Source organism: Scyliorhinus canicula, chromosome 2 (assembly GCF_902713615.1).
Source record: "Scyliorhinus canicula chromosome 2, sScyCan1.1, whole genome shotgun sequence".
In the NCBI taxonomy this organism is placed as follows: Eukaryota; Metazoa; Chordata; class Chondrichthyes; order Carcharhiniformes; family Scyliorhinidae; genus Scyliorhinus; species Scyliorhinus canicula.
Window position 1 is genome coordinate 239,752,791 of NC_052147.1, and position 18,794 is coordinate 239,771,584.

The following is an 18,794-nucleotide window of genomic DNA, read 5'->3' on the forward strand; positions in this document are numbered from 1 at the left end:
ATATTTGCTAAAAGCTGGATTAAGCAAGCCTAAATGTATTTCACATTGTTCTGTAAAGAAGCCTTTCTCAATCGTACTATTGATGATAATGTAAACAGGTCACAGCCTGTTTACTCGACCTAGCTAAACCTAGCACAGGTGCCATTTCAGTCACAAAACGAGAAAAATTGGCCATCATCTGTACAACTCTTGCAAATCAGCATTATTTTGATACTGAATTGATCTCATGCGAAATGACTATAATCTCAATGAGATGTGGAGAATACTTCATTTGCAAGCACAACTATATGTATCCAAGATGGTGTTCCATCAGTTATTCTCCCACCAAAATAAGAGTTTGCAAAGGACACTGTATAAAGCTTCCAGCTCCCTGTTAGAAATCAATAACATGTAGAACACACCAATTAGGTTATTTATAATGTTATTAATACCAAACGACTAACAACTCAGATGTTCCACAATTAATTACTAGCAAAATACTATTTAACTATACAAAAGGGAAGCTTGTAATGTTGCATCTGTATTGTTTTCATACAAGGAACTAGGCAGCATGGTAGATTACAATGGGGACCCACATTCACAAACCATGGCTAGAGTCTCGTCTCCAAGTGGCCTGGGAGAAAATATTTAGTCTTACTTAATCTAGTTTTGAGTATACATGGCACCACAGCACAAAGTTGGCCCTATTTCAACAATGTTACTCAAGATTGACTGAAAGGTGTATCGGAAAGCAGAAAGGATTGGTTCTAGGCAGTGTTTGGGTTAGGTTAGAGGTAGTTTTATTTTACATAAAGCAGTGCCATGTAAATTGGCAATCCACCAAGCACCATAAATTGAAGATAGTGACCGGGAGAATAAAAGTTTAAATTGTTAGGATACAAGATGTCCTACCTGAAAAAAGCAAAATCAAAACAAGTTTTTAAAAACAGAAGGCTATACAGTTTCCAAGTGTGTATGCGCATGTGTTTTATATATATATATATATATATATATATATGCAAGTCTATATGTATATATACACACATTTCTGCACACATTAAACAGAGGAAATAATATATCAGTTCACTGTAGTTAGCTGAATTGCAATCTCAATGTTGATTTTCACCACAATTGGAACATCATACTTATGGCAAAAATGTGGGCACATATTTTTGTCAAAGCCATCGGACTCGAAACGTTAGCTCTTTTCTCTCCCTACAGATGCTGCCAGACTTGCTGAGATTTTCCAGCATAGTCCCTTCCGTTTCAGATTCCAGCATCCGCAGTAATTTGCTTTTATAACTACTAAACGTACCTTAGTTGCATAGGTGGGTTTATCTATTGCTTCATCACCTATGAAGAAATCCAAGTCATCAACCCCTTTCATCACCCTCCTTTGTGCTTGGTCACCAACTTTCGCAGACTCCTTGATTGCAATACCTTGGGATATAGTGGAGAAAACAATAAATGATCTATTCACTGAACTATAACTAGTCAGGCAGAAGAAAATACACAAAACAATCACAATCGTCATCACTTCCAAACGTCAATGTTTTGATGATGCATAAAATGTTAAATTTACATTTTGTATAAGATGCCCCAGATGTTTGTATATAATATATATATTGCACAGCAGAAGCCAGAAATAAATTGCACTAATTAAAAATCATCTTGAAAACCTACTTTAATACAGCTTTGAATCTGCACGTGGTGCAGATTTCAAACTCTCAAAACTGGCATTATTATTCTTTTGCAAAGATGAATAGGGCGATACAATGTTACAATGGTTTGCACTGCTACCTCAATGCCATGGACCTGCTTTCAAACCCGGCCCTGGGTGACTGTCTACTTGGAATTTGAACTTTCTCCCCGTGTCTGCATGGATTTCCTCCAGGTGCTCCAGTTTCCTCCCACAGTCCAAAGATATTGCCCCTTAGTGGGGCAGTGGACCTGGCTAGAGTGCTCTTTTGGAGGGTCAGTACAGACTTGATGGGCTGAATTACCTCCTTTTGCACTGTAGGGATTCTATAAACACAAGATAAATCAACTGCGTCAAGTTCTTGTTACAGTAACTGAATAGCTGGAGTACTTGCCTGCCAATTCCCCCCACCTCAATTCATATATTGTTTGGCACAAATACATCATAAAATTTTGTCATGACAGTGACCGTATATGAATATCTCATCTGAAGTCAACTATTAAATTAGCGGTCACAATTATAAATCACACTTTTAAATGACGAAACACACAAATTCTACATCTGAAGACCAAAATGGATTGTAATTGCCCACTTAAATGATTCACATAGAAACCATTTCTGTAACCAGCACTGCTGCAGGGACTGAAGACATCTTGAAAAAAGCAGCAAAACTCTAAAAGATCCTTGTTGACGTTTTAGCTGACATAAATTATCTTCTGTAAGAATTTTGCTCTTGGTTAGTTGGAAACTCACAATGCGTATACATGTAAACTGAAGGAACTGGATTTGATGGCCGTAATAAAAAATTCTGCTCCGCAGTTAATCATATTATGCCAAGTCCATTACAAAACTATTGGTCTGTTAGAACGTGGTTAAACCTCTTGTCCTGAACATGGCGTAAATGGCTCCATAGGTTCTAACATTTATTGTTTAAGCTCACAAACAGATGCAAGAGAAAAATAATAGCGATGAGAGGGCCCATGGATTCTTAACTCAGGCAAGCAGTCAATCCCTTCAGGAAGGAGTGAAGGAAGAAAAATAAATGGAAAAAGAGGAAAAATTAAACATGGGTCGAGTCAAAAATGGGAAATTTTCAGACTGAAAATAGGTCAAAGAGAATATGCAAGAGTTTTTGGATTCATGCTATTTTTAATCATTGATATTAATACCTTTAATGTCTATTAAGTGGCTGGGAAACACTGGTAAATGGATTTCAAAGAAGACAAATGTAAAGTCATTCGCTTTGGGTGTAAAATGAATTTCACAGGATACTTGCTAAATGGACAAACATTAGTACGAGTGGAGATAGACTTGTTGGGTGTCAAGGTATACAGATAATCAAAATGTCACGAACAGGCAGAGAAAATAGTCAAAAAGATTAAAGGAATGCTGGTTGTTATATCTAGAGGCATATGAGTAATGTTTCAGCTATACAAAATCCTGATTAGACCACACCAGGAATACTGAGAGCAGTTTTGTGTACTGCATTTTACTAGGAACATATGCGAACCAGAATGATAGCTGGACTCCAAGGGTTTTTTTCCCCCAATAAGAGGCAATCTAATGTGGCCAATCCGCCTACCCTGCACAACTTTGAGTTGTGGGGGCAAGACCCATGCAGACACGGGAAGAATGTGCAAACTCTACAAAGACAGTGATCCGGGGCCGGGATTCAACCTGGATGCTCGGTGCTGTGAGGCAGCAGTGTTAACCACCGTGCCGCCCTTCCACGGGTTAAGTTAGGAGGAGATATTAAACAGCTAGGATCGCATTCCTTGGAGTTTAAGACATTATTTGATTGACAAGGAAAGAGATAGGGTTGTCAGATCTAAATTAGTCAATGGCTGGAGGCACACGTTTTTAAAATTAATACCAGATCTTGCAAGGATGAAATTAGAAAATATTAACACAAAGGGTAGCAGACATTTGAAACTTTAATTGATGCTAGATCAATTGTAAATTTAAAATAGAGCTCTTGTTAACCAAAGGTCGGGATATTGAAAAAGGCAGGTATATGGAGTTACGTCTCACATGAGTCATAATCCCCAAGGCCTAAATGGCCTATTTTCCTATTCAGCAAGGTGGACTCTGAAGCAGAGAAACATAAACAAATGTGCAATATTTTACATGTGTCTTAAGTGATTACGATCACACTTCTGGCTGTGAACCAAATCTGTTAACGGATTGTGGTCTGACTCAGGCCTACAATGTGAAAATATAACTCTAGCCCCATAGGGGCAACACTGTGCCCAAAGACCACATGAGCAGAAAAAATAGTGACTGCTTACATTTGCCACTGAGTGCACTACTGCTTTTAGGGGAGCCTCTGAAAGCCACTCGAGACTGTTCTCCACTCTTCTAGCAGCAACAGGGCTGTAATATAAAGAGGGCATCAGAATCTCCTCCCAATAAATCCCTTCAATTATTTGCGATCAAATGTTGAAAAATGGATTCTTAGAAAAACACACACCATGGAGACCTATCAAAGACTACAGATTAGGAATGAATCATTCCTTCAATTTAAAGTTATTTTGAAATAGACCACCAAATATAGGTCATTTTGATTTAAATATATATGATACACATCGGTCCTCTTTTGCTACGGACATTTAAAAGTCACAAAGAAAGTGTGTTTGACTTCAACTGTAACACCTACAAAGTAGCATAGCAACCGCAAATTCTTGCCCCACCCATCTAAAGAATTCAAAGAATTATGTTAACAAAATGCATATATTGCAGCAAGTGTAAACTAGTTTTCCAGTACTGATTTTCCCTTCTACTTTTCTGGGTGGGCAGCAAATGAAGCTCATCAATTTGTAGAAAGGATGCATTTACCGTACTTTCCGGACTATAAGCCGCGACTTATTTCACACGTTTCGAACCTCGCGGCTTATACAACGACGCGGCTTATTTATGGATTTTTCCCGCTTTCTTTTCTTTACCGCTAATTTTTTATTTTTGTTACAAGCCATATTTCGTTAAAGCCTGTGTAAAGCTCATTTGTTTCAATGTACCGGTAAGCACCTGCGGCTTATATACGTGTGCGGCTTATTTATGTTCAAAATAAAAAAAAATTTCAAAATCAGTGGGTGCGGCTTATAGTCAGGTGCGCTTTATAGTCCGGAAAGTACGGTAATTAAGTCAGAGAGCACTGGCACTCTTCCCCCTCAGATGGATGGATTTAAACCTCTGCACACTTCTGGATTATGTTCGTAGTTATTGGTAGCCTCTGTGGACATAGCAAAGACTTACTTCATTGCATTCATGATGCAGTTGTATTAATTAGATTACATTGTTCTTTTTTTGACGAGTACAAAACTAACCTTTGAAGTTTGCCTTCAGCTAATTGCAACAATTGTATTGCTTTTATCTCCAAGATGGAGTGGCAGCAAGCTAGAAAATTTTTTTTTTAAAAAGAGGACACCATAGCTCGTCGGTGGAAATACAAAATTGACAGAAAAAGAATGGGAAAGGAGGGAGATGGTAATGCTAGGATAAATAATTTCAAAAATGTATTACAGTAGTTTTGGGATATTACAGTCATACAACAATGCCCGATGTGTAGTTTTATTAAAATATTATTTTTAGGAGCAGCACGGTGGCGCAGTGGGTTAGCTCTGTTGACTCATGGCGCCAAGGTCCCAGGTTCTATCCTGGCTCTGGGTCACTGTCCGTGTGGAGTTTGCACATTCTCCCCGTGTTTGCGTGGGTTTCGCCCTCACAATCCAAAAAGATGTGCAGGCTAGGTGGAGTGGCCACACTAAATTGCCCCTTAATTGGAAAAAATGAATTGGGCACTCTAAATTTATTTTTAAAAAACTATTTCCACTGTGGAGGGCTGAAGGGCCTGTTCCTGTGCTGTACTTTAAAGTGAAAACTCCACACAGTAACCTAAGGCCGGAATTAAAATTGGGTCCCTGGCACTGAGAGGCAGAAATGTTAACCACTGTGCCAGCATGCCACCCAACATACATGTATGTTGTTTCCAGGTTGAACCTCAATTTCCTCCAAGTTCACCAACCTCCATTAAAGGAGAAATTATACAACAATTAGCCTCAGTATCCTTGAGCAGGAGATAAAAATGCACAAGTACATGTACACTGAACAGAGCTGGGCTTGGCTGCAGTTTCCTGTAAATTTACACCTGTAAATAGATAGCTAGCTAATATTCTTGCCAAGGCTTTGGCAATAACAGCCTTTTTTAAAAATAATTTTTATTGGAATTTTTTACAGAAAATATAAAAATATAACAACAAGTATAGCAAAAAGCAGTAATATGCAACTAACAGCCCCATAACACCCACAATTTCCCCCATACCGTAACATCACATGTATCACACTCCCCCCAAACAAGCGAACTTAACCATAAATTAAAATTAAATAAATCAAATTTAAATAAAATAAGCCAACATAATCAACGTCCCCACCCCCCACCCCACCGGGTTGCTGCTGCTACTGTCCCAGTACCCTATCGTTGAGCCAGAAAGTCGAGGAAAGGTTGCCACCGTTTAAAGAACCCTTGCACCGATCCTCTCAGGGCGAATTTAACCTTCTCAAGCTTAATGAAGCCCGCCATGTCATTGATCCAGGTCTCCACGCTTGGGGGCCTCGCGTCCTTCCACTGTAGCAAAATCCTTCGCCGGGCTACTAGGGACGCAAAGGCCAGCACACCGGCATCTTTCGCCTCCTGCACTCCCGGCTCTACCCCAACCCCAAAGATCGCGAGTCCCCATCCTGGCTTGACCCTGGATCCCACCACCCTTGACACCGTCCTCGCCACCCCCTTCCAGAACTCCTCCAATGCCGGGCATGCCCAGAACATATGGGCATGGTTCGCTGGACTCCCCGAGCACCTGACACACCTATCTTCACCCCCAAAGAACCTACTCATCCTCGTCCCAGTCATGTGGGCCCTATGCAGCACCTTGAATTGGATGAGGCTAAGCCGCGCACACGAGGAGGAAGAATTTACCCTCTCCAGGGCATCAGCCCATGTCCAGTCTTCGATCTGTTCCCCCAGTTCCCCCTCCCACTTCGTTTTCAGCTCCTCTACTGACGCCTCTTCCACCTCCTGCATAAGCTTGTAGATATCGAATATCTTCCCCTCCCCGACCCAGACCCCCGAGAGCACCCTGTCACTCACCCCCTTCGCGGGGAGCGCAGGGAATCCCTCCACCTGCCGTCTAGCAAATGCCTTTACCTGCAGATATCTAAACATGTTTCCCGGCGGGAGCCCAAATTTCTCCTCCAACTCCCCCAGGCTCGCAAACCTTCCGTCGATAAACAGGTCCTTCAGCTGTCTAATGCCCGCTCTATACCATCCCCGAAATCCCCCATCCATGTTCCCCGGGACGAACCTATGGTTCCCCCTTAACGGAGCCACCATCGAGCCCCCCACTTCTCCCCTATGTCGCCATCACTGCCCCCAAATCTTGAGGGTAGCCGTCACCACCGGACTCGTGGTATACCTCGTGGGAGGGAGCGGCCACGGCGCCGTTACCAGGGCCCCCAGACTTGTATCCCCACAGGACGCTCTCTCCATCCGTTTCCATGCTGCCCCCTCCCCCTCCATCACCCACTTACGCACCATCGACACGTTGGCCGCCCAGTAGTACCCCGAGAGGTTGGGCAATGCCAGCCTCCCCCCATCCCTACTCCGCTCCAAGAAGACCCTCTTCACCCTCGGGGGGGCCATGTGCCCAAACAAATCCCATGATGCTGCTGGTCACCCTTTTAAAAAAGGCCCTAGGGATAAAGATGGGCAAGCACTGGAAGAGGAACAAGAACCTCGGGAGAACCGTCATTTTGACGGATTGCACTCTGCCCGCCAGCGATAGCGGCACCATGTCCCACCTTTTAAATTCCTCCTCCATCTGTTCCACTAGTCTGGTGAAGTTAAGCTTATGAAGAGCCCCCCAACTCCTGGCCACCTGCACCCCCAGGTACCTGAAACTCTTCACTGCCCTCCTGAAGGGGAGCCTCCCAATTCCCTCCTCCTGATCTCCCGGGTGCACTACAAATACCTCGCTCTTTCCTAAGTTCAGCTTATAGCCCGAGAAGCCCCCAAATTCCGCTAACAGTTCCATCACCCCCCGCATTCCCCCCTCTGGGTCCGCCACATATAACAGCAGGTCGTCCGCATACAGCGATACCCGGTGCTCCTCCCCCCCCCCCGCACCAGACCCCTCCACTTCCCTGACTCCCTCAACGCCATGGCCAGCGGTTCAATCGCCAGTGCAAAGAGCAGGGGGGACAGGGGACACCCCTGCCTGGTCCCACGATAAAGCCTAAATACTCCGATCTCCTTCCATTTGTGACTACACTCGCCATCGGCGCCGCGTAGAGCAGCCTCACCCATTTGATGAATCCCTCCCCAAATCCAAACCTCTCCAGCACCTCCCACAGGTACCCCCACTCAACTCTATCAAACGCTTTCTCTACGTCCAGCGCCACCACTATCTCCGCCTCCCCCTCCACTGCCGGCATCATGATAACATTGAGCAGTCTCCGCACATTCGTGTTGAGCTGCCGCCCCTTGACAAATCCTGTCTGATCTTCATGAATTACCTCTGGCACACAATCCTCTATCCTGGTAGCCAGGATCTTAACCAGCAACTTAGCGTCTACGTTAAGGAGTGAGATAGGCCTATATGATCTGCACTGCAAGGGGTCCTTATCCCGTTTTAGGATCAAAGAGATCAGTGCCCGCGACATCGTCAGGGGCAAAGCCCCCCCTCCCACGCCTCATTGAAAGTTCGCACCAGCAGGGGACCCACCAGGTCTGCATATTTTTTGTAAAATTCTGCCGGGAACCCGTCCGGCCCCGGGGCCTTACCTGACTGCATTTGCCCGATCCCCCTGACTAGCTCCTCCAACTCTATTGGCGCCCTCAGCCCCTCTACCAGCCTCTCTTGAACCCTTGGGAAACATAGCCTGTTCATGAAGCTCTCCATCCCCTCTCTCCCCCTCGGAGGTTCCGACCGGTACAATCCCTTGTAAAAGTCCCTAAAGACTCCGTTTACTTCTGTCCCCTTCTGCACTACATTTCCACCCCCATCCTTCACTCCCCCAATTTCCCTAGCCGCATCTCGCCTACGGAGCTGATGCGCCAACATCCTGCTCGCCTTCTCTCCATACTCATATACCGCGCCCTGCGCCCTCTTCCACTGTGTCTCCGCCTTTCTGGTGGTCAACAAGTCAAAATTGGCCTGCAACCTGCGCCGTTCTCCCAGCAACCCTTCCTCCGGTGCCTCCGCATATCTCCTGTCCACCTCCAGAAGCTCTCCCACCAGTCTCTCCCTCTCCCTCCTTTCCCTGTGGGCCCGGATGGAGATCAGCTCCCCCCGGATCACTGCTTTCAGAGCCTCCCAGACCATCCCCACCTGGACCTCCCCCGTATCATTGGTATCCAGATACCCCTCAATGCTTCTCCGAACCCTCTTACACACCTCCTACTCCGCCAGCATCCCCACATCCAAGCGCCAGAGCGGGCGCTGGTCCCGTGCCTCCCCCATCTCCAGATCAACCCAGTGCGGGGCATGGTCCGAAATCGCTATGGCCGAATACTCGGCGTCCTGCACCCTCGGGATCAATCCCCTGCTCAGGACAAAAAAGTCTATCCGGGAATAAACCCTATGGACGTGAGAGAAAAAGGAATACTCCCGCGCTCTCGGTCTCCCAAACCTCCAGGGATCCACCCCTCCCATCTGGTCCATGTAGCCCCTCAGCACTTTGGCCGCCGCCGGTCTCCTACCCGTCCTTGAACTGGACCGGTCCAGTGTGGGATCCAGCACTGTGTTAAAATCTCCCCCCATGATCAGGCCCCCTGCCTCCAGGTCCGGGATGCGGCCCAACAATCGCCTCATGAAGCCAGCATCATCCCAATTCGGGGCATATACGTTCACCAGCACCACCTTCTCTCCCTGCAGCCTACCCGTCACCATAATATATCTGCCCTCCTTGTCCGACACCACCTCAGCCGCCTCAAACGCCACCCTCTTCCCCACTAGAATCGCCACCCCTCGGTTCTTCGCGTCCAATCCTGAATGATAAACCTGCCCCACCCACCCCTTCCTCAGACGGACCTGGTCCGCCACCTTCAGGTGGGTCTCCTGGAGCATAGCCACGTCCGCCTTCAACCCCCTTAGATGGGAGACCACCCTGGTTCTCTTAACCGGCCCATTCAGGCCCCTCACGTTCCAGGTAATGAGCCGGATCAGAGGGCAACCCGCCCCCCTCCCCCGCCGACTAGCCATAGCTTGGCAGATGTTCGCCCCAGGCCAGCACACCCCGCTCGACCCGTTCCCCATGGCGATAGCGCCTCTCCTCTTCCCCCCCCGGCCCCCATCGGCTCCTTCTTAGTCGTTCCAGCAGCAACCCGGTATCCCCCTCCACCCCCCTCCCCCCCCCCCAGGCTCGGACCCCTCCTAGCCGCGACGCACCCTCCATGGTACTTCCGTGAGTCAGCTGACTTCTGCTGACCCCGGCAGCTCCCGCCAAAACCTATCCCCTCCCGGCTTGGGGTCATCCCCCTCTTGCCACACCTCCTTGGCATTGCTGCAGCGCGGGAAAAAAGACCCGTAGAGGCTCCACCCCCCTGCCCCGCAGCGCGGGAAACCAGAGGAAAGCCCGCGCTTTCACACTGCCACACCCCACCCTTCTGACGCAGTTCCCCAAAATCCAGTTTCCCCTCAATCCCCAGCCCCGTACAGAAGAGAACATATAGAACACAAACCCCCAACACTCCCCACCTACCCCACAACCATACCCAACAGACAAACCCACCCGTAAACAGAGCAAAAAGAAAACCAGCATACATAACACACATGTCGAAGTTGAAAAAGTTGAAACAGTTGGAACAAAACAGCCACAGCGGAAACAACGCCGGCCAAAGTATGTTCCCAGGCCCTAGTTCGAGTCCAGCTTCTCCGCCTGTACAAAGGCCCACGCCTCCTCCGGGGACTCGAAGTAATGGTGCCGGTCCTTGTATGTCACCCACAGGCACGCAGGCTGCAGCATTCCAAACCTGACCTGCTTAGCATGAAGCACCGCCTTCGTCCGGTTGAACCCGGCCCGCCGCTTAGCCACCTCCGCACTCCAGTCCTGGTAGATCCTCACTACCAAATTCTCCCATTTACTGCTCCTCTCTTTATTGGCCCAGCGCAGCACACACTCCCGGTCACTGAATCGGTGGAACCGCACCAGCACCGCCCTCGGGGGCTCACCTGCCTTGGGCCTCCTGGCCATCACTCTGTGCGCTCCCTCGAGCACAGGGGCAAATGGAAGGACCCTGCTCCCATCAACGAGCTCAACATCGTGGTCACATACGCCCGGAGATCCGACCCCTCCAGCCCCTCCGCCAGGCCCAGGATCCTCAGATTCTTTCGCCTCGTGCGAACGTCCAGCTCCTCCAAGCGGTCCTGCCACTTTTTAATGAAGTGCCTCGTGCAACTCCACTTTCCCAACGAGGACCACGGCCTCCTCCTCTCTCAACGGCCTGCCGCTGCAACTCCCGAATAGACTCCTCCTGTGCCGCCTGGGTCCCAAGCAGCTTGGTCGTAGTTGCATTCATGGAGTCCAGCAGCTCAGCCTTCAGCTCAGCAAAACAACGTAGGAGCGAGGCCTGTTGCTCCTGCGCCCACTTCCACCAGTCCTCGGGTGTTGCGCCGGCCGCCATTTTGTTTTTCTTCCCCCGTTTTTTTTGGGGAGTTACTGCAGCCTTTTTCACCATATAGTGTGGGGCAAGTTCTTCCAGGCACCTTCCCCCACCGGGATACGTGGCAACAGCACCGTTTGGGGCCCTCAAAACGGCCCAAAAGTCCTTAAATAGCGGGAGTGCCGGCCGCCATTTTGTTTTTCCCCCCCGTTTTTTGGGGGGCGTGACTGCAGCCTTTTTCACCAGATAATGTGGGGCAAATTCTTCCAGGCACCTTCCCCCACCAGGATGCGTAGAAACAGCGCCGTTTGGGGCCCTCAAAACAGCCCAAAAGTTCCTAAATAGCAGGAGTGCCGGTCGCCATTTTGTTTTTCTTCCCCCGTTTTTTTGGGGGAGTTACTGCAGCCTTTTTCTTCTTCCCACTCCAGGTGAGCACCATATAGTGTGGGGCAAGTTCTTCCAGGCACCTTCCCCCACCGGGATGCGTAGAAACAGCTCCGTTTGGGGCCCTCGAAACGGCCCAAAAGTCCCTAAATAGAGGGAGCTGCCGAACGTGCAGCTATGCGGAAGTCCCAAATAACAGCCTTTTAACCAACAAACAAGAGGATGCTGGTGCTCAGCAAACCATCACAGCAAGGAATGAATGCCATTTTGAAGAGCAGAAAGTTGCTAAAAATTATTTTAAAATTATGTTGAAAAGCTAAGGAGAGAGAAATTAGGATGGAATATTTAGGGGCTAGTTTAGCACACTGGATTGGATTGGATTTGCTTATTGTCACGTGTACCGAGGTACAGTGAAAAGTATTTTTCTGCAAGCAGCTCAACAGAACATTAGAAAAGGGAATTAATCAAAATTCAAGAAAATACATGAGAATACATAATAGGACAACACAAGAGCTAAATAAGGGCTAAAATCTTGGCTTTTAAAGCAGACCAAGGCAGGCCAGCAGCACGGTTCAATTCCCGTACCAGCCTCCCCGAACAGGCGACTAGGGGCTTTTCACAGTAACTTCATTGAAGCCTACTTGTGGCAATAAGCGATTTTCATTTCATTTCAATTACTCCTTTTCAGACATCAATTCATCAGTTCTCATTGGAGATGCAGAAAGGAAATGTAATGATTTTATATTTGATAACTCTGCTACACAGGAAATTAAGTGCTTTTCATTCCATGTATCAATGTGATGCCAGTGAATGTTCTGACTGGTGAGAATAAGACTGGAGGTTGAAACAGATCCATTTACATTGGTCAAGTGGTCATGCATGCTATTTATAGATACAAATTGCCTGAAGTCCATCTCAATTTCTCCAGATTGAGCACTAGAAACCCTAACCTGAAGTATTAACACTAAATATTCTACATCTGTCCGTGGAATGTTCATGTAGAATTACTTCCCTTATGCGTAATGTCAGAGTCTGAGACAATAAAGTTTAATAATTAGCACCACCAAATAAACAAACATGCTATAATCATAAATTTAACCTGTGGAAGTTGCATTAAAGCAGTAATGAAAATAAATACTTTGGAACAGAATCTCCAAAGACTATATGTATGAACCAACTTCTCCTCATGTAATATATAATGCCTTGTGCATCATTGAACTGTATGGTTTCTAGGAATATTCTCTAGCAGAGGAAATTACAGTCTATAGCACAGTTTTAGCTCACAACCTCCTTCCTTTCCAGATGGGTGGGCCGAGTTTGATCATCAAGAACATTGCTACTTTTTTTTAAAATTCAGAACCAATTGTAAATACAATCAGACATTGGTAGTAAAGCAGAAAAGTAAATTACTGCGGATGCTGGAATCTGAAACGAAAGAGAAAATGCTGGAAAATCTCAGCAAGTCTGGCAGCAACTGTAGGGAGAAAAGAGCTACTGTTTCGAGTCTGATGACTCTTTGTCAAAGCAAGACATTGGTAGTTCTTGTAGCCTTTCCATTGCCCAAGAAATCAGCATATTTTCTCATCTGAAGTAGCTGCAACGGAAAGGAAATATGGGTGTGATGTGTCTTATGAGTCAATATATGGGTGGCCTGTTCAGAAATGCTTGTCAGCCTACATCATGACTTCCAAGAAATGGTTTAGTGGCATGATGATGTACAGCACAAAGTTAAATTTGCCAAGAAAAAGACAGAACTTGCAGTCGAACTTTTGAATTGTAAGTGGCTATTTATCTCAGATTTCTGGGTTATGTACTTTTCCTCCCCCAATCTGAATACAACTGATTTCATATTTCCATACCCACCCTCTTTTAAAAGTATCATTGCCTTTTTAACTATTGAACCAGGTTTCCAAGTAGTATCTTGTGTTAGGTATCCCAAAACCAACTGTTATCCTATTTATGCGTAACACTGCACCCTCAATCATAGAACATAGTACAGTAAAATCCCCACGAGTCTAATCCCAGGGGATCTGCCACAAATTTCTGTTAAGCAAAGCTTTGCAACAGCCAACGCCCCTTTTTCACAGGAATGCATCTCCATGTAATTCAACATGTGTCTACAAACGCAGACTATGTCAAAACCAACAGACTCAGGTGTCAAATGAATAAATAAATGTGCAATGTGTGAAAATGTCTATATTCAATTTGCATTGAAAAGCATCAGGAATTAGCGATGGAACATAGGAACAGAAATCAGCCCTTCAAGCCTGCTCCACCATTCAATCAGATCATGGCTGATCTCTTCCTGGCCTCAATTGCACCTTCCCACCTGTTACCCATATCCCTTTAACCCGTTTTAAAAATCAAAAATATCTCTTTCTTGAAACCATTTAATGACTCTGATTCTGATTCCATGGGGCAGCGGGCTCCACAATTCAGCACCTCTGCAAGAAGTATTTCCTCTTCAACTCATTTCTACTTCTACCGCCTCTCAACCTCTATAGAACATAGAACAGTACAGCACAGAACAGGCCCTTCGGCCCTCAATGTTGTGTCGAGCCATGATCACCCTACTCAAACCCACGTATCCACCCTATACCCGTAACCCAACAACCCCCCCCCCCTTAACCTTACTTTTATTAGGACACTACGGGCAATTTAGCATGGCCAATCCACCTAACCCGCACATCTTTGGACTGTGGGAGGAAACCGGAGCACCCGGAGGAAACCCACGCACACAGGGGGAGGACGTGCAGACTCCACACAGACAGTGACCCAGCCGGGAATCGAACCTGGGACCCTGGAGCTGTGAAGCATTTATGCTAACCACCATGCTACCCTGCTGCCCAGGGTATCTATCTGTGACCTCTCGTTCCAGATTTCCATACAATGGGGAACATTTGGTCTACGTTTACTTCATCAATCCCATTTAGTATTTTATATACCTCGATCATCCTTCTAAACTCAAGCGAGTAGAAGCCTATAAACCATTTAATCTCTCCTCGTATGTCAACTCTTTCATCCCTGGAATCAATCTGGTGAACCTCGTCTCAACTGCCTCCAATGCTATTGCATTTTTCCTCAAGTAAGGAGACCAAAACTGGACACAATACTCCAGATGTGGTCTCACCAATTCCCTATACAATTGCAACAATACTTCTCTACTTTCATACTCCAGTCCTTTTACAATAAACTCTAACATTCCATTTGCCTTTCTTATTATATTTTGTATCTGCATACCGACTTTCTGCGATTCATGAACAAAGACACCCAGATCCCTCTGCCCAGACTCATCTTGAATCTGCTTTCCATTTAGATAATAATTTGCCGTTCTATTTTTCTGGCCAAAGATGGACAACCTCACACTTATTTACCATCAGCCAAACTTTGCCCAATCTCCTTGCCTATCTATATCCGTCTCGAAAATCTTTATCTCCTCTTCACTGCCTAATTTCCCATCTATTTTAGTATCATCCACAAATTTTGCTATATTATTGTTCCTGCTTGCAGATTATTTATATAAAATTGTAAACAATTGAGGTGCAAGGACTGAACACCGCGGCACCCCACTAGTTACAGTTCGCCAGCCAGAGAAGTACCCATTTATCCCAACCCTCTGCTTTCCGTCAGTCAGCCAATCCTTAATTAAATCTACTCTAATCCCACCTTCTGGATCAGTCTTTTATGCAGTGCCTTATCAAACGCCTTCTGGAAGTCTGGATATACCACATCCACAGGTTCCCCATTATCCACCTTGCTGGTTACGTCTTCAAAGTCAAGCATGATTTACCCCTCATACAACTATGCTGACAATGGTGGATTGGGCTTTGTCTTTCCAGATGTTCAGTCATCTCCTCCTTAATGATTGATTCCAGCAACCTCCCCACCAGAGGTCAAACTAACTGATGGAACAGCTCTGTAATATTTTGCTGCTGAGTATCCTCTCTTCATACATGAGTGACAGTCTACCAGGTCATCCATGCAGTCAAGCATGTGGTTGGTATATTCCTGCTGGAGTGCAAAATCCCATAGCATCTCTATGCCCTTTGCAGCATCGGTAAGGGAAACAGGAGGCGAGCAAGAGGACATTTATTAGAGTCCCCAGGGTAATCGGTTTCCTTGGGTTTCATGATTTCACAGTCGTGAGGTCTAACTCTGCTCTGAATGGTCGGAGCAATCACGTTGCAAGCTTTGACAAGTTCAGCTAATACAAGGATACCAGTACAGAATCTCAGCTCGTCACTGGTATCGTTCTGAGATTTGTTATTCTGGCAATAGGAATAGTTGACAAGGGAGAATGGAGTGACAAAAATTGATGATATTTTAAATGGGTCTCGGAAAATCGATCCAATGGGGTTGATGTACATAATCCTTGAAAATGTTTGTTTAAAAAACATTCAGGCTGATTAATTTATGATGGGAGTACAAAAGGAAGGAAGTTATGCTAGATCTTCACTAAATAAGCTAAAGCTCCAGCCGGAGCCTTTGGCAAGGATGTCAAGCTGTTTGAAAGGATGCCTAGATGATTTACTGGAATTATACAGATAAAAAGGGTTTCAGTTAACTGGAGATTAGATACTGGGATTATTCTCCTTAGCAGAAGAGAGATTTACTAGAGGTGTGCAAAATTATGAAAATTTATGATAAAAGCAAAATCCCGTGGATGTTGGAAATCTTAAATAAAACAGAAAGCACTGGAAAAACTCATTAGATTTGCCATTATCTGTACAGATAGAGAAACAAAGCTAACTTTAAAAAAATTAATTTACGTGATGTGGGCGTTGCTAGCTGGTCACCATTGATTGCCCATCCCTAGTTGTCCTTCAGAAGGGGCTGGTGAGATGCCTTCTTGAAACGCTGCAGGTATGCCCACAGTGCTGTTAGGAAGGGAGTTCTAGGATTTTGACCCAGAGACAGTGAAGGAACGGTGATATATTTCCAAGTCGGGGTGGTGAGTGACTTGGAGGGGGACCTCCAGGTGGTGGGTTGCCCAGGTATCTGCTGCTCTAGTCCTTCTCGATGGTAGTGGTCATGGGTTTGGTAGTACCCAATTTGTCTTTTTCCAATTAAGGGGCAATTTAGCGTGGCCAATCCACTTACCCTGCGCATCTGTGGATTGTGGGGGTGAGACCCACGCAGACATTGGTCGTGGGTTTGGAAGATGCTGCCTCGGGATTCTTGGTGAGTTACTGCTGTGCACCTTGCAGATGGTACACACGACTTCCACTGTTCGTCGGTGGTGGAAGGTTTAATGTTTGTGGAAGGGGTAGCAATCAAGTGAACTGCTTCGCCCTGGATAGTGTTGAGGGTCTTGAGTGTTGTTGGAGCTGCACTCACCCAGACAAGGGAGAGTATTTCATTACACTCCTGACTTGTAGATTGTGGACAAGCTTTGGGGGGTCAGGAGGCGAGTTACTTGCTGTAGGATTCCTAGCCTTCGACCTGCTCAGGTAGCCACAGTATTATTAATATCGCTATTCCAGTTCAGTTTCTGATCAATGGTAATCCCGAGCATATTGACTGTGGGGGGATTCAGTAATGGTAATGCTATTAAATGTCATTGGGCAATAGTTAGATCTTCTCTTGCAGGAAATGGTCATTGCCTGGCACTTGTGTGGCGCACATTGTTATGGGAGAGGTGTTTTCAGAACCCCAAAATGTATCATGGAGTTCAACCAACCCCACCTTTAATGGATTGTTGCTTTTGAAGCACACTGCTTGTTCCCCCGGTGTAGTATTACAATTATGGACACATGGTTTTTAAAACAAAACAATGTTTATTCCATGAATTCCAATTAACCATTTAAATAAACACTGGATGTCTTAACACCCCTTACTTCAAAGATAACCCCGAAAATAATACAACACTACCCAATCCTGCAAACTGTTCCTTTACACATCCAAAAGACTTAACAAATCTTCAAAAACAGACATGACGTTACATTCAATATATTTATAGTCTTTGGATTTGCAGACATCAACAGACCAGCTCGGTGTTTCTTCCTGCAGCTCTCAGCAAAACTCCCAGCTGCTCTCTCAAACTGAAACTAAAACTCCCAAAAAGCAGAAGTGAGCTCAGCTTCCCCCGCCCTGTGACATCACTTCAGTAATATGATCAGCTTCATTTCTTAAAGGTACATTTCTTAAACATCCAATTCTTAAATGCACTCTCACATGACACACATGTAACTTGCCACATGTCGCCCAAGCTTAGATATTGTTGTCTTGCTGCATATAGAGATGGACTGTTTTATTATCTGATAACGTCTGTGGTGGGTAAAGTCTTGGAGAGGATTATAAAAGATACGATTTATAATCATCTAGATAGGAATAATATGATTAGGGATAGTCAGCATGGTTTTGTGAAGGGTAGGTCATGCCTCACAAACCTTATCGAGTTCTTTGAGAAGGTGACTGAACAGGTGGACGAGGGTAGAGCAGTTGATGTGGTGTATATGGATTTCAGTAAAGCGTTTGACAAGGTTCCCCATGGTCGGCTATTGCAGAAAATACGGAGGCTGGGGATTGAGGGTGATTTAGAGATGTGGATCAGAAATTGGCTAGTTGAAAGAAGACAGAGTGGTGGTTGATGGGAAATGTTCAGAATGGAGTTCATATATGAGTGGCGTACCACAAGGATCTGTTCTGGGGCCGTTGCTGTTTGTCATTTTTATAAATGACCTAGAGGAGGGCGCAGAAGGATGGGTGAGTAAATTTGCAGACGACACTAAAGTCGGTGGAGTTGTAGACAGTGCGGAAGGATGTTGCAGGTTACAGAGGGACATAGATAAGCTGCAGAGCTGGGCTGACAAGTGGCAAATGGAGTTTAATGTGGAGAAGTGTGAGGTGATTCACTTTGGAAAGAATAACAGGAATGCGGAATATTTGGCTAATGGTAAAATTCTTGGCAGTGTGGATGAGCAGAGGGATCTCGGTGTCCATGTACATAGATCCCTGAAAGTTGCCACCCAGGTTGATAGGGTTGTGAAGAAGGCCTATGGTGTGATGGCCTTTATTGGTAGAGGGATTGAGTTCCGGAGCCACGAGGTCATGTTGCAGTTGTACAAAACTCTAGTA

The 18,794-nt window shown here is 45.7% G+C and overlaps 1 protein-coding gene across 3 annotated transcripts in view; it reads right to left on the reverse strand.

Moving 5' to 3' along the window:
- The window catches only part of actr3 (actin related protein 3), a 79,963-nt gene that overhangs the window by 48,297 nt on the left and 12,872 nt on the right, over positions 1–18,794 (reverse strand). For 2 of the 3 annotated variants that reach the window (XM_038789843.1, XM_038789845.1), the window contains one exon: positions 1,295–1,419. In XM_038789843.1, the coding sequence (XP_038645771.1) occupies positions 1,295–1,419 (125 nt within the window). Of the gene's footprint in view, positions 1–1,294; positions 1,420–3,966; positions 4,052–18,794 lie in introns of all 3 variants that reach the window. The other variant, XM_038789844.1, reaches the window with a different exon arrangement.